This window comes from Rhinatrema bivittatum, chromosome 8, assembly GCF_901001135.1.
Source record: "Rhinatrema bivittatum chromosome 8, aRhiBiv1.1, whole genome shotgun sequence".
NCBI classification, from domain to species: Eukaryota; Metazoa; Chordata; class Amphibia; order Gymnophiona; family Rhinatrematidae; genus Rhinatrema; species Rhinatrema bivittatum.
This window is the reverse complement of record NC_042622.1, coordinates 13734572-13761750: the sequence shown is the minus strand read 5'-3', so window position 1 is coordinate 13761750 and position 27179 is coordinate 13734572. Positions and strand designations below refer to the sequence as shown.

The 27179-nt window shown below is 52.0% G+C and overlaps 1 protein-coding gene across 5 annotated transcripts in view; it reads right to left on the bottom strand.

Annotated features, from left to right (window-relative positions):
• Window positions 1-27179, bottom strand: part of LAMA5 (laminin subunit alpha 5) — a 241584-nt gene that overhangs the window by 118362 nt on the left and 96043 nt on the right. For 4 of the 5 annotated variants that reach the window (XM_029611751.1, XM_029611754.1, XM_029611755.1 and 1 more), the window contains exons 9-22: window positions 26931-27021; window positions 26492-26626; window positions 26011-26070; window positions 25175-25315; window positions 24634-24771; window positions 24177-24311; window positions 21677-21811; window positions 20431-20568; window positions 19516-19568; window positions 18786-18885; window positions 18485-18537; window positions 17742-17847; window positions 11202-11301; window positions 10131-10287 (exon numbers count right to left, since the gene is read on the bottom strand). In XM_029611751.1, the coding sequence (XP_029467611.1) occupies window positions 10131-10287; window positions 11202-11301; window positions 17742-17847; window positions 18485-18537; window positions 18786-18885; window positions 19516-19568; window positions 20431-20568; window positions 21677-21811; window positions 24177-24311; window positions 24634-24771; window positions 25175-25315; window positions 26011-26070; window positions 26492-26626; window positions 26931-27021 (1542 nt within the window). The remainder of the gene's footprint in view (window positions 1-10130; window positions 10288-11201; window positions 11302-17741; window positions 17848-18484; window positions 18538-18785; window positions 18886-19515; window positions 19569-20430; window positions 20569-21676; window positions 21812-24176; window positions 24312-24633; window positions 24772-25174; window positions 25316-26010; window positions 26071-26491; window positions 26627-26930; window positions 27022-27179) is intronic. The other variant, XM_029611752.1, reaches the window with a different exon arrangement.

Genomic DNA, 27179 nt, shown 5'->3' with positions numbered 1-27179 from the left:
AGGGGTATCCCATTTCCGGAATAGGATATCGGATGCTGAGAAGTGCAAAACGGGAAAACCCACCGGTGGCCCAGCCAAACCAGCAACACCGGGTCCATCCAGCTCCTTGAGAATAGCCGGGATGAGGGGCGAGAGCTCATCTCTTCTAAACAGGCGAACCACCATAGGGTCATCGCCATCCGTCTCTTGCGTCCCCTTGCCAGCGCCCGGCGGGACTGGCCCCTCATCCTCGTGTCCCTCAGCCCCTCCTGGGGCCCCTGAGGACACCTCCCCCTCCTCCTCCGAGGAGGTAGACTCCGTGTCTGAGTCCTGCGGCTCTTCCCGCGGCCGCCGCTTTTCTTTCGGAGGGTATTTCTGAGACCTTTCTCGCGCCGTCCTCTTCCGGGGCTGCGAAGACCCCTCCGCGCCCCCGGAATCCTACGACCTTCCTGCTTCTTCCGGGAACCTTTGTATTGCATGAGCTCGCGCAAAATGAACGAAAAATCCGCCGAGAACGAGGCCTCCGAATCTGAGGTGGCCTCCTCCATACTCTGGTCCCCTGTAGAACCCAGCCCCCCCGGGGGCTCGATGTTGCGGCGAAAACGGGGGAGGCTGACCGCCATTACTGACGGCCCTCCTCGTGGCAGCCCTGACTGACTCTAAAATGGCCGCCGTTCCCACGCTCAGCGGGAACAGGGCAGCCACACTCACTTCGACCTGTGCGGCGCGCGGCGGCGATCGCGCCCCCCGAGGCCGACCTCCCCAACCGCCGAGGGTCCCTCACCCCCGGAGACGCAATCGGTACCAACGCCGTCGCGTGAAACCCGTGCGCGCGCCGAGCCACACGCGCGGCAGACCGTCCCTCGCGGCATCCCCCAGCCCCGACGGTGCCCTTCGGCGGGAAGAAGGCAACAATTAAAAAACAAACGTAATCGCCCCCTTCCCACTAAGCCCCCGAGCGAGACCGAGGCAGAACAAGCGAGGGAACAGAGACAAAACGGCGCCGCAGAAAAAAAGTCCCGGCTGTGTTTGGTTTTTTTTTTTTTTTTACAAGGTGTGCCGCTGTCCCGGGTCCTGATCTTCTGCTCCCGGCGGGGGTGAGTGAACCGGGCTCCCCGGCGTCACCCCCGACGCTGCTGCCTACCTTGGCCGGGTCCTCAACCCCTCGCAGCGGCCTCAACCAGGGGGGGATGGTCCTCTCAGAACCTTCCCCACCCCCCTGGGAGACAGGCACCAGGGAGACTTTTCTTCTTTCTTCTGAAAATTCTTGTACCTTTTTCTTTTCCTTTTTTTTTTTTTTTTTTTTTAAACAATCCCTGAATAACTAAGGACAAAAAACCCCCACCCAGGGATCCCAGAGACTGTGGGTGGACCTGCCCCATCTGCTGGAGACAGAGAAAGACTGAGGGGCTGTGGGTGGCACCTTACTATATGTAGGGAGCCGACAAGTTTTACTCTGTCTCCACCTGCTGGTGCGGAGTCACAACCCAGGTGTCTGGACTGATCCGGGTACGTACAGGGAAAAAATGTTTAAACACAAGGAAAAAAAAAAAAAAAGCAGTGCTCGAGGCGGAGTTAGGGTCGGGTTAAAGAATCCCTGGGCACCGGCCTGCAGAGATTTTCCGTATCAAACGCAGGGACCAGAGGCTGCAGACACAGCAGGAACATGAGAACTGCCCACTTGGAATACATTTTTTCTAAAGAAGAGGGGCTTTTAAATAACACAGCATTCACGCTGGGGTCAATTCTCTAAGATGGCCCCTTTGAAAACTGAGTAGAGCTGAGCAACAGAATTCAGACTTTTAATGTCCCTGAAAAAGAAAGGTCAGTTGCAGGGGAGAGGAAAGGTCTCTGCTTAGTGGAGATTTTTGGCACCAGGCCCCTAAATCTCGGCAAATGGAGGGCAATGATCAAAGACATTTCCACGAGTGAAATAGCATTTTTTCTGGGAAATTGGGCCTTTCAATATTGCTCAACCTCTGTGTGTAAACATTGGTGCATTGTGCAGGGACATGCAAGGGAGGGGTTAGTACACGTGTACGTTTACATGTAGAGAGAGGGGCAGACTCAGGGAGGAGGGGTTACAACACGTAATGTTTACACGCAGAGAGAGGAGTGGAGTCAGGAAGGGATTAGTACCTGTGTCCTTATACAGTAGAGAGAGGAGTGGAGTCAGGGAGGGGTTAGTACCTGTGTCCTTATACAGTAGAGAGAGGACTGGAGTCAGGGAGGGGTTAGTACATGTGTCCTTATACAGTAGAGAGAGAAGTGGAGTCAGGGAGGGGTTAGTACCTGTGTCCTTATACAGTAGAGAGAGGAGTGGAGTCAGGGAGGGGTTAGTACCTGTGTCCTTATACAGTAGAGAGAGGACTGGAGTCAGGGAGGGGTTAGTACATGTGTCCTTATACAGTAGAGAGAGGAGTGGAGTCAGGGAGCGATTAGTACCTGTGTCCTTATACAGTAGAGAGAGGAGGAGTCAGGGAGGGGTTAGTACCTGTGACCTTATACAGTAGAGAGAGGAGTGGAGTCAGGGAGGGGTTAGTACCTGTGTCCTTATACAGTAGAGAGAGGATTGGAGTCAGGGAGGGGTTAGTACATGTGTCCTTATACAGTAGAGAGAGGAGTGGAGTCAGGGAGGGATTAGTACCTGTGTCCTTATACAGTAGAGAGAGGAGTGGAGTCAGGGAGGGGTTAGTACCTGTGTCCTTATACAGTAGAGAGAGGAGTGGAGTCAGGGAGGGGTTAGTACATGTGTCCTTATACAGTAGAGAGAGGAGTGGAGTCAGGGAGGGGTTAGTACCTGTGTCCTTATACAGTAGAGAGAGGAGTGGAGTCAGGGAGGGGTTAGTACCTGTGTCCTTATACAGTAGAGAGAGTGGAGTCAGGAAGGGATTAGTACCTGTGTCCTTATACAGTAGAGAGAGGAGTGGAGTCAGGGAGGGGTTACTACATGTGTCCTTATACAGTAGAGAGAGTAGTGGAGTCAGGGAGGGATTAGTACCTGTGTCCTTATACAGTAGAGAGAGGAGTGGAGTCAGGGAGGGGTTAGTACCTGTGTCCTTATACAGTAGAGAGAGGAATGGAGTCAGGGAGGGGTTAGTACCTGTGTCCTTATACAGTAGAGAGAGGAGTGGAGTCAGGGAGGGGTTAGTACATGTGTACTTTTACACGCAGAGAGAGGAGTGGAGTCAGGGAGGGGTTAGTACCTGTGTCCTTATACAGTAGAGAGAGGAGTGGAGTCAGGGAGGGGTTAGTACCTGTGTCCTTGTACAGTAGAGAGAGGAGTGGAGTCAGGGAGGGATTAGTACATATATACTTTTACACACAGAGAGAGGAGTGGAGTCAGGGAGGGGTTAGTACATGTGTACGTTTACACGCAGAGAGAGGAGTGGAGTCAGGGAGGGATCAGTACATGTGTACTTTTACACGCAGAGAGGGGAGTGGAGTCAGGGAGGGATCAGTACATGTGTCCTTATACAGTAAAGAGAGGACTGGAGTCAGGGAGGGATTAGTACATGTGTACTTTTACACGCAGAGAGAGGAGTGGAGTCAGGGAGGGATCAGTACATGTGTACTTTTACACGCAGAGAGAGGAGTGGAGTCAGGGAGGGATCAGTACATGTGTACTTTTACACGCAGAGAGAGCAGTGGAGTCAGGGAGGGATCAGTACATGTGTACTTTTACACGCAGAGAGAGGAGTGGAGTCAGGGAGGGGTCAGTACATGTGTCCTTATACAGTAGAGAGAGGAGTGGAGTCAGGGAGGGATCAGTACATGTGTACTTTTACATGCAGAGAGAGGAGTGGAGTCAGGGAGGGGTTAGTACATGTGTCCTTATACAGTAGAGAGAGGAGTGGAGTCAGGGAGGGATCAGTACATGTGTACTTTTACACACAGAGAGAGGAGTGAGTCAGGAGGGGTTAGTACATGTGTACGTTTACACGCAGAGAGAGGAGTGGAGTCAGGGAGGGGTTAGTACATGTGTACTTTTACACGCAGAGAGAGGAGTGGAGTCAGGGAGGGATTAGTACATGTGTACTTTTACACGCAGAGAGAGGAGTGGAGTCAGGGAGGGATCAGTACATGTGTATTTTTACACGCAGAGAGAGGAGTGGAGTCAGGGAGGGATCAGTACATGTGTCCTTATACAGTAGAGAGAGGACTGGAGTCAGGAAGGGATCAGTACATGTGTACTTTTACACGCAGAGAGAGGACTGGAGTCAGGGAGGGATCAGTACATGTGTACTTTTACACGCAGAGAGAGGAGTGGAGTCAGGGAGGGATCAGTACATGTGTACTTTTACACGCAGAGAGAGGAGTGGAGTCAGGGAGGGATCAGTACATGTGTACTTTTACACGCAGAGAGAGGAGTGGAGTCAGGGAGGGATCAGTACATGTGTACTTTACACGCAGAGAGAGGAGTGGAGTCAGGGAGGGATCAGTACATGTGTACTTTTACACGCAGAGAGAGCAGTGGAGTCAGGGAGGGATCAGTACCTGTGTCCTTATACAGTAGAGAGAGGAGTGGAGTCAGGGAGGGGTCAGTACATGTGTCCTTATACAGTAGAGAGAGGAGTGGAGTCAGGGAGGGATTAGTACCTGTGTCCTTATACAGTAGAGAGAGGAGTGGAGTCAGGGAGGGGTTAGTACCTGTGTCCTTATACAGTAGAGAGAGGAGTGGAGTCAGGGAGGGGTTAGTACCTGTGTCCTTATACAGTAGAGAGAGGAGTGGAGTCAGGGAGGGGTTAGTACCTGTGTCCTTATACAGTAGAGAGAGGAGTGGAGTCAGGGAGGGGTTAGTACATGTGTACATTTACACGCAGAGAGAGGAGTGGAGTCAGGGAGGGGTTAGTACCTGTGTCCTTATACAGTAGAGAGAGGAGTGGAGTCAGGGAGGGGTTAGTACCTGTGTCCTTATACAGTAGAGAGAGGAGTGGAGTCAGGGAGGGATCAGTACATGTGTATGTTTACACGCAGACAGAGGAGTGGAGTCAGGGAGGGATCAGTACATGTGTACTTTTACACGCAGAGAGAGCAGTGGAGTCAGGGAGGGATCAGTACATGTGTACTTTTACATGCAGAGCGAGGAGTGGAGTCAGGGAGGGATCAGTACATGTGTACTTTTACACGCAGAGAGAGGAGTGGAGTCAGGGAGGGATCAGTACATGTGTACTTTTACACGCAGAGAGAGGAGTGGAGTCAGGGAGGGATTAGTACCTGTGTCCTTATACAGTAGAGAGAGGAGTGGAGTCAGGGAGGGGTTAGTACCTGTGTCCTTATACAGTAGAGAGAGGAGTGGAGTCAGGGAGGGGTTAGTACCTGTGTCCTTATACAGTAGAGAGAGGAGTGGAGTCAGGGAGGGGTTAGTACCTGTGTCCTTATACAGTAGAGAGAGGAGTGGAGTCAGGGAGGGGTTAGTACATGTGTACATTTACACGCAGAGAGAGGAGTGGAGTCAGGGAGGGGTTAGTACCTGTGTCCTTATACAGTAGAGAGAGGAGTGGAGTCAGGGAGGGGTTAGTACCTGTGTCCTTATACAGTAGAGAGAGGAGTGGAGTCAGGGAGGGATCAGTACATGTGTATGTTTACACGCAGACAGAGGAGTGGAGTCAGGGAGGGATCAGTACATGTGTACTTTTACACGCAGAGAGAGCAGTGGAGTCAGGGAGGGATCAGTACATGTGTACTTTTACATGCAGAGCGAGGAGTGGAGTCAGGGAGGGATCAGTACATGTGTACTTTTACACGCAGAGAGAGGAGTGGAGTCAGGGAGGGATCAGTACATGTGTACTTTTACACGCAGAGAGAGGAGTGGAGTCAGGGAGGATCAGTACATTATTTATTATTTAACTTCTTTTACTATACCGACACTCAAGACCAGGTCTTATCGTACCGGTTTACATTAGAACAAGGGGAAAAAACCAATTAACGTATAAGTGGAAATGAGAAGTTACATTAAAACAGGGAGAGTAAAAACATGGATGTCGGAAGATAGGACAGAATTAAGTAATCAAACAATAAGTTAACAAAAATTCCAAACTATAAATTAACATAAAACAATAAATTAGTAGTACAGAAACATGGATTATAGTCAGCGGAAATATACATGGAAATATATATATATGGAAATATATACAGCTGAAATATACATGGTATGTCAAATGGGAGGAGTGGTGGGGGTGAGGGGAAAGGGTGGGTTGAGGTTGCGGGGGGAGAAGGGAAAAAGGTAGGGAGTGCGGGGAGGGAGAAGGGTGGGTTGGAGGGTGAGAGAGAGTTGGTTAAAATGGAATCCTTCAACGATAGGCTTGTGTGAACAGCCAGGTTTTAAGTTTTTTTTCTGAAGGTTAAATGGCATTGTTCCTGGCGTAAGTCTTGAGGAAGCGAATTCCAATGTAGGGGGACCTGCTGTCGAAAATGCTCGCTTGTGGATGGAGTTGTGAACTGATGATTTGTTGGGAGGGGCCATGAGCTTACTTTTGTAGGCAGTTCTTATCGGTCTTGATGATGTATGTAGTTCCAGAGGGAACTACATACATCATGTAGAGAGTACATGTGTACTTTTACACGCAGAGAGAGCAGTGGAGTCAGGGAGGGATCAGTACCTGTGTCCTTATACAGTAGAGAGAGGAGTGGAGTCAGGGAGGGGTTAGTACCTGTGTCCTTATACAGTAGAGAGAGGAGTGGAGTCAGGGAGGGGTTAGTACATGTGTACATTTACACGCAGAGAGAGGAGTGGAGTCAGGGAGGGGTTAGTACCTGTGTCCTTATACAGTAGAGAGAGGAGTGGAGTCAGGGAGGGGTTAGTACCTGTGTCCTTATACAGTAGAGAGAGGAGTGGAGTCAGGGAGGGGTTAGTACATGTGTCCTTATACAGTAGAGAGAGGAGTGGAGTCAGGGAGGGGTTAGTACATGTGTCCTTATACAGTAGAGAGAGGAGAGGAGTCAGGGAGAGTAAAAACATGGATGTCGGAAGATAGGACAGAATTAAGTAATCAAACAATAAGTTAACAAAAATTCCAAACTATAAATTAACATAAAACAATAAATTAGTAGTACAGAAACATGGATTATAGTCAGCGGAAATATACATGGAAATATATATATATGGAAATATATACAGCTGAAATATACATGGTATGTCAAATGGGAGGAGTGGTGGGGGTGAGGGGAAAGGGTGGGTTGAGGTTGCGGGGGGAGAAGGGAAAAAGGTAGGGAGTGCGGGGAGGGAGAAGGGTGGGTTGGAGGGTGAGAGAGAGTTGGTTAAAATGGAATCCTTCAACGATAGGCTTGTGTGAACAGCCAGGTTTTAAGTTTTTTTCTGAAGGTTAAATGGCATTGTTCCTGGCGTAAGCCTTGAGGAAGCGAATTCCAATGTAGGGGACCTGCTGTCGAAAATGCTCGCTTGTGGATGGAGTTGTGAACTGATGATTTGTTGGGAGGGGCCATGAGCTTACTTTTGTAGGCAGTTCTTATCGGTCTTGATGATGTATGTAGTTCCAGAGGGAACTACATACATCATGTAGAGAGTACATGTGTACTTTTACACGCAGAGAGAGCAGTGGAGTCAGGGAGGGATCAGTACCTGTGTCCTTATACAGTAGAGAGAGGAGTGGAGTCAGGGAGGGGTTAGTACCTGTGTCCTTATACAGTAGAGAGAGGAGTGGAGTCAGGGAGGGGTTAGTACATGTGTACTTTTACACGCAGAGAGAGGAGTGGAGTCAGGGAGGGGTTAGTACCTGTGTCCTTATACAGTAGAGAGAGGAGTGGAGTCAGGGAGGGGTTAGTACCTGTGTCCTTATACAGTAGAGAGAGGAGTGGAGTCAGGGAGGGATTAGTACATATATACTTTTACACACAGAGAGAGGAGTGGAGTCAGGGAGGGGTTAGTACATGTGTACGTTTACACGCAGAGAGAGGAGTGGAGTCAGGGAGGGATCAGTACATGTGTACTTTTACACGCAGAGAGAGGAGTGGAGTCAGGGAGGGATCAGTACATGTGTACATTTACACGCAGAGAGAGGAGTGGAGTCAGGGAGGGGTTAGTACCTGTGTCCTTATACAGTAGAGAGAGGAGTGGAGTCAGGGAGGGGTTAGTACCTGTGTCCTTATACAGTAGAGAGAGGAGTGGAGTCAGGGAGGGGTTAGTACCTGTGTCCTTATACAGTAGAGAGAGGAGTGGAGTCAGGGAGGGGTTAGTACCTGTGTCCTTATACAGTAGAGAGAGGAGTGGAGTCAGGGAGGGGTTAGTACATGTGTACGTTTACACGCAGAGAAAGGAGTGGAGTCAGGGAGGGATCAGTACATGTGTACTTTTACACGCAGAGAGAGGAGTGGAGTCAGGGAGGGATCAGTACATGTGTACTTTTACACGCAGAGAGAGCAGTGGAGTCAGGGAGGGATCAGTACATGTGTACTTTTACATGCAGAGAGAGGAGTGGAGTCAGGGAGGGATCAGTACATGTGTACTTTTACACGCAGAGAGAGGAGTGGAGTCAGGGAGGGATCAGTACATGTGTACTTTTACATGCAGAGAGAGGACTGGAGTCAGGGAGGGATTAGTACATGTGTCCTTATACAGTAGAGAGAGGAGTGGAGTCAGGGAGGGGTTAGTACATGTGTCCTTATACAGTAGAGAGAGGAGTGGAGTCAGGGAGGGGTTAGTACATGTGTCCTTATACAGTAGAGAGAGGAGTGGAGTCAGGGAGGGGTTAGTACATGTGTCCTTATACAGTAGAGAGAGGAGTGGAGTCAGGGAGGGGTTAGTACATGTGTCCTTATACAGTAGAGAGAGGAGTGGAGTCAGGGAGGGGTTAGTACATGTGTCCTTATACATGTAGAGAGAGGAGTGGAGTCAGGGAGGGGTTAGTACATGTGTCCTTATACAGTAGAGAGAGGAGTGGAGTCAGGGAGGGGTTAGTACTTGTGTCCTTATACAGTAGAGAGAGGAGTGGAGTCAGGGAGGGGTTAGTACATGTGTCCTTATACAGTAGAGAGAGGAGTGGAGTCAGGGAGGGGTTAGTACATGTGTCCTTATACAGTAGAGAGAGGAGAGGAGTCAGGGAGGGGTTAGTACATGTGTCCTTATACAGTAGAGAGAGGAGTGGAGTCAGGGAGGGGTTAGTACATGTGTCCTTATACAGTAGAGAGAGGAGTGGAGTCAGGGAGGGGTTAGTACATGTGTCCTTATACAGTAGAGAGAGGAGAGGAGTCAGGGAGGGGTTAGTACATGTGTCCTTATACAGTAGAGAGAGGAGTGGAGTCAGGGAGGGGTTAGTACATGTGTCCTTATACAGTAGAGAGAGGAGTGGAGTCAGGGAGGGGTTAGTACATGTGTCCTTATACAGTAGAGAGAGGAGTGGAGTTAGGGAGGGATTAGTACATGTGTACTTTTACATGTAGAGAGTGGGGCAGAGTGAAGGAGGGATTACGAAACATGTAATTTTTCATGCAGAGAAAGGAAGAGTTCCCAGGAGTGAAGTCAGGAATGGTTTATTACATGTGTACGTTTACATGTAGAGGGAGGAGTGGTGTCAGGGAGGGGTTAGTACATGTGTACGTTTACATGTAGAGATAGGGGTGGAGTCACTTACATGCATATTATGTGGAATTTTGCTGGAAAAATGACCTGTACAGATAAGGTCTGTGCATCGACTTTTCTGCCCCAATTTCCGAGGAGAAAGTATTGAGAAAAGTGACATTTGCCAAAGCATTCTTGCTCCAACCCAAAAGAAGAATTTTTCCCTTCAGATTCACGAAGACATGAATCCTATTTTCTGAAGTATGCCCGTGCAGCCACGTTCACACCCACGGATCTGAAAAATAGATCCTCGGCTGCCTTCTGCAGTCAGCCAGGGAAGCCCCCCAGGTTGGAAACGCTTCCCGGAGAAATGTCGACCCTGCATGCAATGCTCTCAGCTGAAGAGAGGCTGCGCTGGCCAGACCCAGCTACACAGCCGGGAGACTGCGTCTGCAGTATTTCCACCTGCATCAGTGCCACTGAATATCCAGGCTCAGCGGGTTTCTAAAGATGTGCAAACGCAGCCCCCTCTGCATTCAAAAACACTCGGGGGGAGGGGTTTGGCATAAATAATCCTTGTGTGCAAGATCTGGTGCACTAACCCTGGGCATGCAAGCCTGGACGTCACTCTTACCTGAATGCCTGACATCTGAGCGTACCCCCTCCAGCTGAAGCTCTCAAACTCCAAGGGGTTGTAGCCGAAACGAACCGCCCTGCCGTCCGGCGTCCTGCCCTCCTCCAGCTCAAACTTCAGGTGGTGCAGATCGGGGAAATAATGCTGGCTTTCAGGTCTTGGGAGAGATTTGACAAGCACCGTCAGGACATTGGGGGTTTTTTTCCTCTCAGGCCTCACCCCGCATGTCCCCCCTACGCTCTTCCTCCCCGCCGTCGCACGAACGCCCGCCCCCTACTCACGCAGGGACAAACAATCGCAAAGAGCTTCCCAGGGGAGGCTACGCGCGCGAGCACAAATCTCAAGACGCTTTTCGGAAGAGGCCGCAAGCCGCCGTCCCTCCTCCAAGGGTGAAAAGCAGCGCCGGAGCTTTCCCCCTGCACCAAGGAGAGTGGGGGCTGGGAGGGGGGGAGGGGGCAGGGGGAGCCGGCAGGCCCAGGCTCTGCGTCTACTCTAGGGTGATCCCTGCGGCGGTGCCGCCGGCCCCCCCCACATTTTCAACGAGAAGCTTTCCCGTTGGAAATGCGTTTGCGGGCCCTCCAGAGAGGGGGAGGGGGCCTTGCGCAGAGCCATGGCGGTCCAGCGTCGCAGGCCCCAGCCGCTGAGAAACCGTAGAAACAATCCCAACATAACCCACCCCGCCCCCCCCCCCCATCGTGTCACCGCCCCCGTCCACGAAACGGATTCTGCTCGGGCCACCACTGGAATTCGCGGAGAATCCGGCCTCTCGGACTTCGGAAGTCCCTAAAAATTCTGAAACGTGGCCAGGAGCGCCGTGAGAAGAGGCGAGGGCAGGGAAGCACGCCACGGACATTTTTAATACCGCCCTCACCCCTCCATCGTGTCATGAAACGGATTCTGCTCGGGCCACCACTGGAATTCGCGGAGAATCCGGCCTCTCGGACTTCGGAAGTCCCTAAAAATGCTGAAACGTGGCCAGGAGCGCCGTGAGAAGAGGCGAGGGCAGGGAAGCAGGCCACGGACACTTTTAATACGGCCCTCACCCCTCCACGGAGCCCACCTGATACTTACTGGTTGCACCTGGGCCCCTGAACGTTCTCCCTGCATTGGCAGGCCCCGGTCCTCTCGTCACAGGTCAGCCCCAGGGCCCCGCCGATATCACAGCGGCAACCTGAAACCAAGAGACCGTCGTCGTTTAGGGGAGCTGGGAGGCCCGGACCACAGCACAGGGGTCCCCCCTCCCCCGCCGTATCCGAGCAACGCATTCTGCTGTCAAGCGACGGAGAAGGTAAGGCCTCGTCGTTACGGGCCACAGGCAGTTGGCAGATTACGGTAACAGCACCACAACTAAGCAGTTAGAGATAGATATTCAAGCAGCGCTAAGTGCCTCCACTTGGGCACCTTTTCAGCCAATCTAAGGCACCACAATCTTGACCCCTAAATTTAGGCCAGCTATCGCCTCTCTTAAGTTAAGGGACCTAAGATAGGTGCCCAGTTTACTGCCTTGGTGTAGCCTTGCCCTTGGCTCCACTCTCTCTTAATATCTTGTAATGGAGAAATTACTTACCTGATAATTTTGTTTTCCTAGCGTGTAGCCAGATGGACTCAGGACCAACGGGAGGTACAAACGCTACTCCCGATCGGGGCGGGAGGCTGCCCGGGGTCAGGTTAACACTGCCCTTGCAAAGGCTGCGTCTCTCGGGCCTGTACGTCCAGGCGACAGAGTCTGGAGAAGGTGTGCAAAGAGGACCACGTCGCCGCTCGACGGATACCGACGGGAGACAGCAGTCTAAGCTTCCGCCCATGAGACTGCCCAAGCCCTGGTGAAATGAGCTTTAACCTGAGAAGGAAATGGCTTTCCTGCTCCTGTGACCACCTCCTTAATTCAGCGAGCTATGGTAGCCCGCAAAGCTGGTTCGCCCCGCTTCCTTCCACCGTGAAGGACAAACAGACGGTCCGACTTTCGGACTGGTTCTGAAACTTCCAGATACCGCGCCAAAAGTCTACCAACATTCAAATGATGAAGGAGGAGGTATTCCTCCGCGTCCCTGTGTTTATCTAGGGATGGCAACGAAATGGACTGATTCGAATGAAACTCTGAGACTACACTGGGCAAGAAGAATGGAACGGTACAAAGCTGTAATGCTCCTGGAGTCACACAGAGGAACGATTCCCGACACAACAATGCTTACACTTCAGGGATGCGACGCGCCGAGAATAAAGCCACCAGGAACATCGTTTTCAAGGTTAATAAACGCAAGGAAAGACAGCGCAGCGGCCAAAAGGAGGGCTCTGCCAACAATTCTAATAGTAAATTAAGATTCCAAAAGGGAACCAGACAAAGAAGGGGTGGCCGAAGGTGCTTCACCCCTTTCAGAAAACAGGCCACGTCCGGCTGAGCCAACAGGGAGGTTCTGTTCACCTCGCCCCTGAAACAGGAGAGAGCCACTACCTGCACCTTCAAGGAGTTAAGGGCCAAACCTTTATTCAAGCCGTCCTGCAAAAATTCCAGAATAAGTGGGATTTTGACCACCCAATGGGGGACACCGCATTACTCGCACCAGGCCTCAAATACTCTCCAGACCCGCACATATGCTATGGACGTACAGAACTTCTGAGTGCGGAGTAAGGTGGCAATTACCACCGCAGAATATCCTCGCTTTATCAAGCGAGCCCTCTCAAGGGCCAGACTGGAAGACAGAATTGAGTCGGCTCTACATAAAGCAGGTCCCTGTGTGGTGGGAAGCACAAGGAGGTCTCCACCAGGAGTCTCCACATGCCTGCATACCACAGATGCCTGGGCCAATCTGGAGCTACTAGTAGGACTAATCCCCTGTGGTGTTTAATTCTGTGAATGATCTTGCCCAGCAGGGGCCACGGAGGGAAGGCGGATAGCAACTCTTCTTTCAGCCAGGCCTGAACGAGAGCGTCGATCACCAGAGGCCACAGATCTCTTCTGCCACTGAAGAATCGGGGAACCTTTGCATTGTGAGATGCGGCCAGCAGGTTGATGGACAGGAGACCCCAGCGATCTACTATCAGTTGAAAGGCTTCAGCCGACAACACCCACTCTCCTGGATCCAGACTCTCCCTGCTTAGAAAGTCTTCTCTGGCGTTGTCTTTTCCTGCGATGTGTGAGGCTGAGATCGTCTGTAGATGTATTTCTGCCCATTCCATAAGGAGGTCTCTCTCTTGAGCCACCAGCTGACTCTTGGTTCCTCCCTCGTGGTTGATGTAGGCTACAGACATTGTGTTGTTCCAACATTATGTGGACCGCTTGACCCTGGAGTCTATGGCTGAATTGCAAGCACGCCAGTCTCACTGCCTGGGATTCCAGGCAATTGATGTTCCAGAGGGCCTCTTCCTCTGTCTCGCACCCCCGGGATGCGAGGTCCTGACAGTGAGCTCCCCAGCCCTGGAGACTCGCATCTGTTATAAGAACCAGCCAGTTTAGGGAAGACAGGGACACCCATCTGCTCAGATGAGCCTCCTGCATCCACTACTTCAGGTGAGAGCAGACTCCCATCAGTAAGTGGAGTTGAACTGAATAGTCTTAAAACTACGGATTCCAACATAACAGAAGCGAGCATTGAAGTGGGTGAATGTGTGCTGTCTCCCATGGCACTACTTCCAAGGTTGCTGCCATCAAACTGAGAACTTGAAGATAGCTCCACACCATCAGGCATATTGTGTTCATCAACTGACACACCTGGGACATCAACTTCCGTATCCGTGTGGTTGGGAGGAAGACCTTGCCCTGCCTGGTGTCGAACCGGATTCCCAGATATCCAACGACTGGGAAGGCTTGAGACTGCTCTTGTCTATGTTTACTACCCAACCAAGATCCTGAAACAAGGAGGTCACCCTGTTGGTCACCCGGAGACTTTCTTCCAGGGACTTGACCCAGATCAACCAGTTGTTCAAGTAGAGGTGTACCAGGTTTCCTTCTCTTCTCAATGCTGTCGCCATGACCACCATAATCTCGGAAAATGTTCTTGGGGTGGTAGCTAGGCCAAAGGCCGGTGCCTGGAACTGATAATGGCAACCCAGTATGGAAAAGCGTAGGAAAGTTGGTGTTCTTGACGGATTAAAATATGTAGGTAGGCCTTGGATAGGTCCAGGGAGGTTAGGAACTCTCCCTGTTGTACGGCCATTATCACGGAGTGTAAGGTTCCATGTGAAAATGACTCACTCGTAGATGACTGTTGACACTCTTGAGGTCCAGGATGGGGTGAAAGGATCCTTCCTTCTTCGGTACGATGAAATAGATGGAATAATGCCCTTTATTTTCCTAGGGCGTAGGTACTGGGATTGCAGCCCTCATCCTGAGGAGCCTTAAAAGAGTAATCTCCAATGCCTGCTTTTTGTTCTGGGAGTGGCAAGGAGACATCATGAATGCATCCTGAGGAGTACTGCAAAATTACAGCACATATCCTTCTTGTATAACTTCCAGTACTCACATGTCCGAAGTGCTCTCGACCCACCTTTGGTAAAAAAGAGACAGTCTACCCCCTATCTTCTCGTTCCAAAGAAAGGTCGATAAAATTTCATTGGGAGGCTCGGGACGATCCTGAACCCAAACCTGCCCGTCTCTTGGGCTGTCAACCTTGAAAGGACTGAGTTCTTCCAAAGGGTCAAGACCCCTGAAATGTCAAGTTTCTGTAGAGGCAGGTACATTGAGAGCCCCTGGACCAGTCGCTCATAGGTGAGGGGTGCTGCAACTGCTTCCTCTTATCTTCTGGTAGCCAGGGGACTGGAGATTCGCCCCATTTATTGGCCAGTTTTCCCATTTGTTTCTGAATAGGAGTAATCCTTTAAAGGGCATCTTTGTAGGTTGGCCTTGGAGGTTGCATCAGCTGACCAATTCTGCAGCCATAGTTGTCTTCTGGCCGCTACCACTGAGGCCACCCCCCTGGCCGAAGTACGGACTAAAACCGAGCCCGCATCTGCTAAAAAGGAGGCGGCGGGTTCCATAGCTGCTCTGGGCTTCACCCCAGAGTCATCCACCTCCTGAGACAGAATTGGCATGAACACATTACCAGGGCACAACAAGAATCAATCTGTAAGGTCATTGCTACAGCGTCAAAATCTTAAGGATAGACTTGATCCGTCTATCATGCTCATGCTTTAAAGGCCGCTCCTCCCTCCACTGGGATAGCTGTTCGCTTAGATACAGCACAGACCAGTGCATCCACTTTAGGGAAATGCATATGTTCTCTCACTGCTGGATCCAGCAGATGTAGAGCTTCCAAACCCCAGCCCCCTTTAAAACTTGTTTCTGGGGCATCCCATTCCAGGTCAATCAACTCCTGGATGGCTTCCAGTACTGGGAAGTAGCAAGAGGCTTTGCGCAAGTAAATCAGAATGGGATTCTTCTTTTGTACCGTCACAGAATCCACTCCAGGAACTCCCAGCGTTTTCAGGGTCTGGGAAACCAGGGCCGGCAATTCATCTCTATGAAAGAACAGTAACATGGTCCGATACGGTTCTAATCCAGGGGGAATAAACCCTTCTTCCAAGGGATCTTGCTCTTTGTTTGTGCCATCAGGGTTCCCACTAGGGATACCCTTGGTCAGGCGGGGGCAGGCCTCGAGGTCTGCCAACAGGAATGGGAGAGGAAGAGGCAGCCGGCTGGGGTTCAACCCAAGAAAAGGCCGCCAGGTCCATGCCTAACCCAGGGAGAACTGGGGTGGGGTCAGCCGAGTTTCTCTCTCCCATGGAAGACCCAGCCACGGGGTTACTCAGAACCAGAGTACTTCCAGTGAAGGCTGCCAATCCATCATCTGAATGGGAGGAGCCGGGCTCAGCAAAGTCTGGAGAGGCCAAATCCCCTTGGGCTTCCTCACAGTGCTGACACAAGTTGGAATCCAGATCAGGGTGAGAAGCCCTAATACGACAAGCAGTGCAGAGAGCAAGGCGCTTATGTTTTTTGGATGCCAGCGCCATTGGCGGCGGTAACTGTGCGTTTGATCAGCTCATACTTAAAAATGTATGCACACAAATTCTGAGCACTTAGGCGGGGTGAGGCAAGGTGCACGCACAGCCTGTCCATCGGATTATCCTGTATCCTCCGCTTACTTTATTGTGTGCAAAAGTATGTGCATGACGTTATGCACTCGGCACGTGCGTAGAGCCAATAAACTGCGCATACCGACCTCCTATAGCGGGCAATACGAGACGCACAAAGACGCATGCAGGATGGTGCCGTCTCAGCCTACCAGGCAGTGTGCCGACCAAGCTTAAAGCAGAGCCAAGCCCACCGGGGGCCACTAACCTGTTCATAAGCCCACTTCCCTATGCTCCAACGGGATCGGGAATGACGACAATACGGCGCGCCTAGCAAGGAGACCAGGGGAAGTCTTAATGAAACTCTTCTCTGAAGGTAAAATCTTCTTCCTTTTTTTTTTTTTTTAAAACTTACCTGGGCTCAGAGCTTACCGGCTGAGTACAGAGACTCTCTCCGGTTGCGGGGGTTAGAGGGCTTTGGCCGTCACCGCCATGCTCGGTTTCCTGCACCCCCTGCCTTTCAGCTGCTTGAGCAGCAAAGTCCACGCCAGGAACTGGCTACCGGACTAAGGCACATCTCTGAGGGATCTCGGAAATCACCTCAGTAATTCTCAACTGGGGGAGGGACCTTTAGGTCTCACCGCAGGAGACAGGGCTAAATCTTTTCACCAATTTAAAAGTAGAATTTCTTCTTCCAAAAGGTAGAGCGATCCCCATAGGGAAAGCATATCTACATCTGCTGGAGACGGAGAAATACTGAAGGGCTGAGGTCACTGCAGGGGTGTATCTAGGGTGATGTCAGCTTTGAAACCTGACTCCGTCTCCATCTGCTGGCAGGGGAGTGTATACCCATTGGTCCTGAGTCCATCTGGCTACACGCTTGGAAAATACAGGTGCCTAAATTTAGGAGAGGGTAGGGAGAATTTTTATTTCGGAGTGTAGATCTTTTAAATATCGAGCACTTACAGTAGAATACTACCTTTTAAAGCAGTGGTATTCACTCCCGGCCCTCGAGGGCTGTAAACAGGCCAGGGTTTTTAGGATGTCTCTTATTAATATGCATGAGGTATATTTCATGCACATTGCCTCCATTGTATGCTAATCTCATGCATATTCATTAGGGGTATCCTGAAAACCCAGCCTGTTTGCGGCCCTCGAGGGTTGGGAATGAATACCACTGTTTTAGCCCTCAAGGGTTAAGACTGAATACCTCTGTTTTAGGAAGTAGCTTGTTGGCGGCCCTCGAGGGCCGGGAGTGAATGCCACTATCCTACAGAGAGAGCGATGGAACTTAATGCTGAGTTGGTCTCTACAGTTGTCCATCTTGGAATAATAACCCGACCAGATTTAGGCCAATCCTCTTCTAACTGCTTCATCAACAGGGCTGAAGCTCACTCAATGTGTTTGCACCTCGAAAGGAACCCAATGCAAGTTAAACAAGGACAATACCCTAACTCCTTCCAGGAGGAAATCAAGCTAAGGCCAGCTCTAGGCAAACTCGGGCAAACCAGCGCCATAGGAGAAATGCTGATATTAACACGGCAGTGCATCTCTACTCATTCTACAGCCGATCTAAGGACATGACAACAGAGGGAAGAACATTACCTCGACAGCCAAAGTAATTGTTGTGGTCCAGGGTGAAGAATCCGCTTTTACACATAGAGCAGGTGCGGCTGCAGACATTGGGTTTACAGAAGCACTGTCCAGTCCCCTGTGAAATTGGTATCCAGATGAAAAAAGAGAGAGAGCACCGATCAGTTCCTCTCGTCCATATTCCACCTCTAGACATGGCAACTGCAATTTATCATCCGGATGTTTACAGGGAGTGAATGAGAGAACCATTCTGTGGATTAGGGGGTTCTTGGAGCAGTGTAGTGGGTGCTCCGGCTCACCCTCCACCACCCATCACTCCCGGTCAGGCCCATTGCCCCTCCATGTTCGGGTGAGCTACAGAAGCAGGAGATGTCAGTAAAAGGGAAGTGGACTTACTCACTGGAAGAGAACAGATCACAATATTTTGTGACAGGCCTGCGATGTTGCAATTGGGGCATACGTAATACTCATTCTTGGTCGTTATTTGCATGGAGTTCCGGTTACGGCAATTCTGTCACAATCTAATCAGTCTGCACCACAAAACACTGTGGCACATCACATATAAGTACAGCTTTAGGCATTCCAGAAACAGGCAACACCTTCCCTTGTCACCTGGCATGCCCTGTGGCAAGCTCCGAACACGGCACTTCAAGGGGCTAGCGCGTTAGTACACAAGATTCGGAAGGACGGGACGGCACCGCTCAGTTCAACCGACAGACACGTAACCTGGAAAATGCTCACCTCTGACTACTCACCTGCTCACATTCTGCAATCCCACTTAGAGTGCCCGCGGTGCTGCACTGACAGCCTGTGAGGGGCAGAAGGAAAAACCGGGTCAGCACGACACGGCGGGTCGGTGCTTCGCTGCACAACTCTACCCCCCCTTTCACGCCTCCTCGTCCCAGCCACGTGGCTGCTGGGGAGCAGGAACCACCGCGATGCGTGCAGCTGAGCGACGGTGAACAGACTAAGGAGGGACCCGGCCTAGCGAGGAGTCCGAGATCCCCGGGGGGGAAAGCCAGCCCTCACCGCATGCACACCGGCGGCCTTACTTACCGCTGCAACCGTAGGGGTTCTCAGGAGTCAGGTTCCAGTGCAGGGGCTTGCACCGATCACAGGCTGGACCCTCAACGTACATCCGGCACTCGCAGGAGCTCTGATCCAGGAATAAAGTAAACAAGGCTCGGCTGAAGGAGAGAAGCACCAAGAGAGTCCCCCGCAGACCCAGAGCTTACAGTCACAAAACTCCTTTAAAGACAAACGATGCTCCCCCGGAGCGAGTGAGCACCTCCCAACCTGTGTTTATTAAAAGATGTGCTCAAGCCCCCGGCATGCAGAGAACGGGCAATGGGCTGAAGAAGAAAACCTTATCAGTAACTACAAAAAGAAAAAGACGCGCTGTGTGCATTATGTGAGAAACTCCAGCTCCTCGACCTGTCGCACGGCGCCGTGTTATGGATACAGCGCATCATGAGACACCAGCCAACAGCAAAGCAGCCTTCGCAAGGCCGGATGACATCGCCCAGTGCCCCAGCGCAGCCAACCACTTCAGCTGAAACAATGAAACGTCCACTAAGAAGAGTTAAAGATTTAATTTCGGCTTTATACTGACTCCTGGGAGATCCCACAGGGCGCCCAGGCATTTCACCATCCTGCAGCAAACCTTCACTCGGGAGAACATAAAATATAAAAGCTTGTGGAAAAGGGAGAAGCTTTTCAGCAGGGAGGAGGCGACAAAGATGGAGGTAAGACGTGGCAAGGTGCTCCGTGCGAGCGAGGCACTCACTGCGGCGGGCGAGGGTTCCAGCAGGGCCGACCCGGACGGATTGCAGGAGCCCACTGTGAGGAGAAAGGGCGGAGAAGCAGAGTCAGCACAGAAAGCGTTTCACACACAGCTAAAGCCCAAGGTCACCCCCCACAGGAAACCGCCTTTGCAAAACTGCCCTCTACCTCCCCTCCCCCCGGCCTCCACCCCCCGAGTAAGCGATGGGAGAGGGGGGGGTGTGAAATCTCAGCGCGCGGAACTTACATCCGCGTCAAAGGAGGCGCCCAGAGCGTGGGGTACAAAGGGGACCCGTGGCCCCTGCCAAAGGCTGGAACCTTGACGGGGCCACGGGTCCAACGTACCCGCACGCCGGCAGGCCCCCCCCCACGGTTTTTTTTTAAAAACTGCCATCACAGCGTTTGCCATTAAATGCAGCCACGATATGTTTTACGCGATACTGCTGTTTGGGTACAGGTGTCTCCACATTCATCTGCCAGGTAACATTCATTTTATTTCTGTTTTCCGGTCCCTCTATTGCATGGAAGCTTTACTTCTCTCAATAAAATATTTTGGCAAAAAGGAAAGAAAAAGTGTGGTTTTAGGTGCTTCGCTGACTGAAATGTTTCACTTAAGCGCCGGGCATCGCCCTACTGGCCCCAGGCTGCAGGAACAAAGTCATTTACAGGCCGATGGCTTTTCCTTCAGCCCCTCCTGAGACAGGTAACCTTTACAAAGCTGGCCTGGATCAGCAAACATCACTTCCCAGCGGCGCACGGCTCTTGCATCTCCCCCCGTTATCTGCAAACCTGCCCTGGTCCCAGGAAGGAGTTCATTTGAGAGGGACTGAGCCTATCACAGAGGCATTTGTGCTGGAATGGAAAAAACTCCCGGCTAAGCTTCCTCGTCCCTCAGCTCTCCCCTTCCCCGTCCCCGTACCTTCACAGTGCGGGAATCCGTAGGCTCCCGGGACGCAGGCCTCACAGCGCGTTCCTGTCACTCTCGAGCGGCAGCTGCACTGCCCCGTCTCCTGGTCACACGTGCCGTGCAGGGAGCCCTCCGCAGAGCACTGACAAGCTGCAACACACAGAAGGCGTCAGGACACAGCAGCAGCTCCGTGGCACTACTACTAGCCCGGGACAGCTCTTCTCTCAGCCAAAACACCGCTGCCCCCCCCCCACACGCAGGATCCACCCTAAAGCAGCCCTTCAATCTGGGTGAGATGACCAGAGGCACGTTCCCCAGCAGATATTTAGTAAAATAAAACGCACCACGCACCCTGCCAGAGAGAAAAGGTAATTGAATTCAAAGTTAGTCATCCTGTCATTTTTTGGGGAGAGGCAGAGAATGGGTCTTCTGTATTGTGCAGGGGCATCACTGGGGAGGGAACAAGGCACAGAGAATAGGATGAGGGCCTTTTCTCCTCTGAAGGATGTACAGTGCTATGTACACAACACAGACTGTTTTAATAAATAAGAAGGCGGGGCAATGAAGCCGCTACCCAACCCCTTAATGTTCTGCCTTCCCCAAATTCACCAGTCAGAAACTCATCTAGAAGGCAGCTGAGGGGAGAGGGGGTCCCCGGGGAGAGGGGGGAGTCTGCGGAGCTTCTCCAGCCTAAGGACACAAAGAGATCCAGGCCATTGGTCCCATGGCTGCAGTTTCCAGGTTCACCCTCTGAACATGCAACAACAGCGGCAGTGCTCTGACTTCACCCCCACCCTCGCCGGAGACAAGGGTGAATCTGAGACACGCGCCGAGGCTCCGACAGCTCAAGCCACGGCACGTACGTGACACAGACAGTCTGATCGCAGCCCGCTCTGCCCAGCCCGAAGCCGCAGGCTGTGTTAGGGGAAGGGTTCCCACATGCCCAGAGGCGGGAAGCGCGGGGCAGGCTGGAACTCACGCGTGAATGCAATGCACTTCTGGGCAAGACGGCAAAATACAACGAAGCACTGCGAAGAGCAGCACAGGGCCTGCAACGCCATGTCCGTAAGGTTCGCTGTGAAAGGGAGCAGCGGCCTAACTGCAGAACCAGAAACGCAATTCTCTTCCCCCCCCCCCACAGGTGTAAAATTCACGTTGAATCGGCTAATTCTGGCCATCCCACGCTTGGACCGCCACAAGGCCACTCAGAGCGCACGGGATGGGCCCACACCCGCCCCCCTCTCTCCATGTCACTCACGTGTACAGTGGGGGTATCCGTGGAAACCGGGGGCGCACTGGTCGCAGGCGAGGCCCACGTAGTTGGAATGACAGCGGCAGTGGCCCGAGGGGCTGCAGCCGTCGTCCGCGGAGCCTCGGGCATCACAGGAGCACACTGCAAACGAGAGAGAGAGAGAGAGAGAGAATAACCCCCGGCATGTCTCTTTCTAGTTACGCTGCACAAGCCAGGGTTCTCAGCGCCTCACAATAAAACAACTGCGAGTTCCTTCCCAGTCCAAACCTGTGCCCGAGGAAAGCAGCTACACCCCTCCCCCCCCCCATGGCGCACACAGGAAAGGCTCGGAGTACCGAGCCCAGGACCAGCCTCGCGTCTGGGCCCAAATCCAGTCAGCACAGTCGTGATTTAGCCGTCGCGTGGAAAGCTGCCTAGTGTAAAATTAGCTGGCCCTGAGTCCAGCGGGCTCTGGCATTAGTACAAGCTGCTTTCAGTCCCATATCTGTCCTGCTGCACCAGAAAGGAAACGCAGCGGAGGGATCTGGTTGCAAATTCCCTTTTGCTCAGACCACGCGCAGGATCCCGAGAGGCCTGGCAAAGACGGCAGGTGGTGGTCATGCTAAGACAACCACAGCAGAAGGCGTGCTGCTTGCGCTCAGGGCAACTCCCGGCTCAAAACCACGAACTCTGCTCGACCTTCGTACAGCTTCCAAGCCCCTGCGTGCTGGAGCTTAACTTATAGTCCCACCTTCCCACAGCTTCCAAGCCACTGCGTTCTGGAGCTTAACTTATAGTCCCGCCTTCTCACAGCTTCCAAGCCCCTGCGTGCTGGAGCTTAACTTATAGTCCCACCTTCCCACAGCTTCCAAGCCCCTGCGTGCTGGAGCTTAACTTATAGTCCCACCTTCTCACAGCTTCCAAGCCACTGCGTGCTGGGGCTTAATTTATAGTCCCACCTTCTCACAGCTTCCAAGCCACTGCGTGCTGGAGCTTAATTTATAGTCCCACCTTCTCACAGCTTCCAAGCCACTGCGTTCTGGAACTTAATTTATAGTCCCACCTTCTCACAGCTTCCAAGCCACTGCGTTCTGGAACTTAATTTATAGTCCCACCTTCTCACAGCTTCCAAGCCACTGCGTGCTGGAGCTTAACTTATAGTCCCACCTTCTCACAGCTTCCAAGCCACTGCGTTCTGAAACTTAACTTATAGTCCCACCTTCCCACAGCTTCCAAGCCACTGCGTTCTGGAACTTAACTTATAGTCCCACCTTCTCACAGCTTCCAAGCCACTGCGTTCTGGAACTTAACTTGTAGTCCCACCTTCTCACAGCTTCCAAGCTACTGCGTGCTGGAGCTTAATTTATAGTCCCACCTTCTCACAGCTTCCAAGCCACTGCGTTCTGAAACTTAACTTATAGTCCCACCTTCCCACAGCTTCCAAGCCACTGCGTGCTGGAGCTTAACTTATAGTCCCACCTTCTCACAGCTTCCAAGCCACTGCGTTCTGGGGCTTAACTTATAGTCCCACCTTCTCACAGCTTCCAAGCCACTGCGTGCTGGGGCTTAACTTATAGTCCCACCTTCTCACAGCTTCCAAGCCACTGCGTTCTGGAACTTAACTTATAGTCCCACCTTCTCACAGCTTCCAAGCTACTGCGTGCTGGAGCTTAACTTATAGTCCCACCTTCTCACAGCTTCCAAGCCACTGCGTTCTGGAACTTAACTTATAGTCCCACCTTCTCACAGCTTCCAAGCCACTGCGTGCTGGGGCTTAATTTATAGTCCCACCTTCTCACAGCTTCCAAGCCACTGCGTGCTGGAGCTTAACTTGTAGTCCCACCTTCTCACAGCTTCCAAGCCACTGCGTGCTGGAGCTTAACTTATAGTCCCACCTTCCCACAGCTTTCAAGCCACTGCGTGCTGGAGCTTAACTTATAGTCCCACCTTCCCACAGCTTCCAAGCCACTGCGTTCTGGAGCTTAACTTATAGTCCCACCTTCTCACAGCTTCCAAGCTACTGCGTGCTGGAGCTTAACTTATAGTCCCACCTTCTCACAGCTTCCAAGCCACTGCGTTCTGGAACTTAACTTATAGTCCCACCTTCTCACAGCTTCCAAGCCACTGCGTGCTGGGGCTTAATTTATAGTCCCACCTTCTCACAGCTTCCAAGCCACTGCGTGCTGGAGCTTAACTTATAGTCCCACCTTCTCACAGCTTCCAAGCCACTGCGTGCTGGAGCTTAACTTATAGTCCCACCTTCCCACAGCTTTCAAGCCACTGCGTGCTGGAGCTTAACTTATAGTCCCACCTTCCCACAGCTTCCAAGCCACTGCGTTCTGGAGCTTAACTTATAGTCCCACCTTCTCACAGCTTCCTTTGGACTCTCCGCTACAAAAAAAACCTGGTCTTTAAGGTTTGGCTGTGCCAGACCTGATAGAGGCTGCTCTGACTGGTATGCGAGTCCACTAGTCCGGCCCCTTTATTAAGCACCCCATTTCGGAGAGCTGCACATGCCCCTACGTACCTTGGCAGTTGGGGTAAGAGTGGTATCCTGCAGTGCACTGGTCGCAGTGTGCTCCATCGTACTCAGGCTTACAAATGCATCTTCCAGCCGGGTCACAGCCTTCAGGTAAGGTCCCAACCACACTGCAGCCACACACTGCAAAGAAAAGGACAGTCCAACAGGAGAATGAGCTGAGAACGGCGACATCCAGGGGAGAAGAGGCCCGCTCTGTCGGCTGGGTTTAAAGTGAAAAGCCAGAGGATGAGCCCAGCCACAGGGCAGTCGGCACGAAGCAGAGGTCTAAGATCAGAGCAGGCAAAGACTCTCTATCCATCACTTCTCAAACAAGTCACTTCCTCACCTTTTAATTCAGTTTATCAGCTTGTAATGGGCAAATGGTTTGATTATTAACATCCAAGTACAGAAGTGTGCGCAGCGATGTCAAGATCAGCCTGGGACAGGAGGAAGAGATACTCACACTGGCAGAGGGGATAGCTGAAGAAGCCAGGAGCGCACTGATTGCACGAATACCCTTCAAAGCCACTCCGGCACACGCACCGTCCACTGTCACCGTCACAGCTGCCGTCCAGCACACCGGGACCCGTGCACTGACAAGCTGAAGAGAGGACAGCGTGTCATAACCCACGCTCTGCCGCCCAACACTGCGGTCAGCACTGGGGTCACTCCCCAGGAGGATGAGAAGATGCCGACCCGGGTCAGGCCCGCAGGCAGGGAAGGCCGGACGAGGTGCAAACAGACGGGACAACGGAGTTAAATGACCCTTTACGATGTCCTATAAGCAATAATAACCCCCTCCCCAAAACAAAATATAAAGCAATGTCAAATCGGTTTTCACCCTCGCCCTATAGTGCCTCGGTTATCTCAGACCTGCATGCATGACTCTTAGGAAAATAAGATGGCCTCGCAGATGAGGCAGCAAAGGCACCGGCAAATTGCCAATTACCACAGTTTACGAAACATCTTGTCGCTGCGTGAAAGCTCCCGGGCGTGCCACTCACCCTGACAGCCCGGTCCGTGGCTCCCTGGCACGCACGCCTCACAGTGCAGACCCTGGAAGCCGGGCTTGCAGAGGCACAGCCCACTGACCGCGTCCTTCCGGCAGGCGTTGCCCACCGTGCCCGCCGCGTTGCAGTCACAGTCTGGGGGCAGAGAGAGAGAGAGAAAAAGCCAGAAGATTGATAACGGTCGCCAAATCTTCTGCGACCAAAAAATAAGCGGCACTGCTCTGAGCTACAGTAATCTGAGAGAAAAGCAAAGGCAATAAAACGCCGGTCCCTCAGCCGACGGTGCCTGCGCGGAGAGTCCGGGGATCCACCTGCCAGGCTAGAACGGCGACAAATCAGTTTCATTACAAGGAGATTCCACCCCGCCGCCGGGCACTTCTGCTTTGGTTACCATCAGCAAATCTCCGCCCTGCTAAGCAATAATAATTCGGCTTTGTGTAGGACCTTTCGTCCCGCCCTGCCGCAGACACGAGCTCCAAAATGGGGGCAGCAGCAGCATCCTGGTCTTTACCCTCCCAGACTCGGGCAAGCACGGCCTTGCTTCAAGGTCCCGGGAGAATTAGCATCCACGTCACGAGCTGGCTAGTTGCACGGTTTTAGGATTCAGGGTTGTACACGCCCCCCTCTCTCTCTCTGGTTTTAGAATTCACGTGGCATAAAGGTCAGGGGGCAGCCACTGGGATTTGAACTGGTGACCTGGAGGTGAAATGCTCTCTCTCTCTCTCAGTGTCAGCTCGTCGCCTCCTAACCACTGCTGCTGCTGCCTCCTGTCTTCCTGCGCCAGTCGCTGCCTGCGCCACCCAGCCATTAACCCTTTCACTGGTGCTTACTTATGATCTCCCCGGCAGGCAGGATTTGTTCTCCAGTGTCCTCGGGGAACGGTGGCGCAGCTGCAAGGAAGACAAAAGCCACGTTAGCTAGAAAGCCAGACAGAACCATCTGGGCCAGTCTTCATCCATCCAAAACACTTCAGATTGCGATTAAGTTTTTAAAAAAAAAAATGTTTTGTTTTTTTTGTTTTAATCTGGCTATAAATCTGACGGGATCTGTGTACAAAATTACAGGCGCAAAGTTATCCGCATGGCGGAAGCCCTTCCAGAATATCTGAAAATGAAATCAAACATTCTCACAACATGCTGTGATGAAGACGGGTCTAACCTCTCAAAATCCGGACTTCGGGCTCCTTACGGTTTAGAGCCAAAAACAGTAACCTCTAAGAGCGGCGCCAGATTCCCAAGCAGCTCTGCCATAGCCTTCCAGAAGCTGCCCCTGTGGTTTCCGCCCCCGGCGCCGCCCAGCTCCAGGACTTACGGTTGCAGTCTGGGAAGTCCGCGTAGCCCTCCGCGCAGACGTCACAGTTCTCCCCTGTGTAATTCGGTTTACAGTAACAGCGGCCGGTCAGGTCCTCGCACGTCCCGTCCAGGAACTCGGAATCACAGTGGCAACCTGTAAAAAAAAAAAAAAAATCAGTAGTGTTCAAAACCAGGGCGTTCAAATAGTTCCAGCGGGAGCAAAGGGTGAAAATGAATTTGCTCTTCATTACGGATGCAACCTGTTCAGCAAATCTAGCCCATCGCTAGTGTCACTCGACAAGCTGGGCCGTGCACAGTCTACGGGTAGGGGTGCGCGGTCTCCACAGGGTGCCTCGAGATGCTGGCTGAGCTTATTACGCTGGGCAGCGCACAAGTGAACAATCCCAACGCTGTGTTGTTTAACTCGAGATGTGACGCCCGCCCCTGACGGTACTCACGGGCGCAGGCGTGCGGCGAGTTGATGGGATGATCCGGTGACTTATAGTAGCCGGGACTACACCGCTCACAATTAATGCCCGTCGTGTGATGCTGGGGAAAAAAAAGCAGGACAGGGTGAAAATGGTTAAATATTCGCTCCTGATCGTGAGAAAAAGTCAAAACAATACAGAGAAATCTATTCAAAATGTTAATTTAACATAAAGGAAGAACACAATTACCAATGTTTTGATTGCACAAACATCATCAGG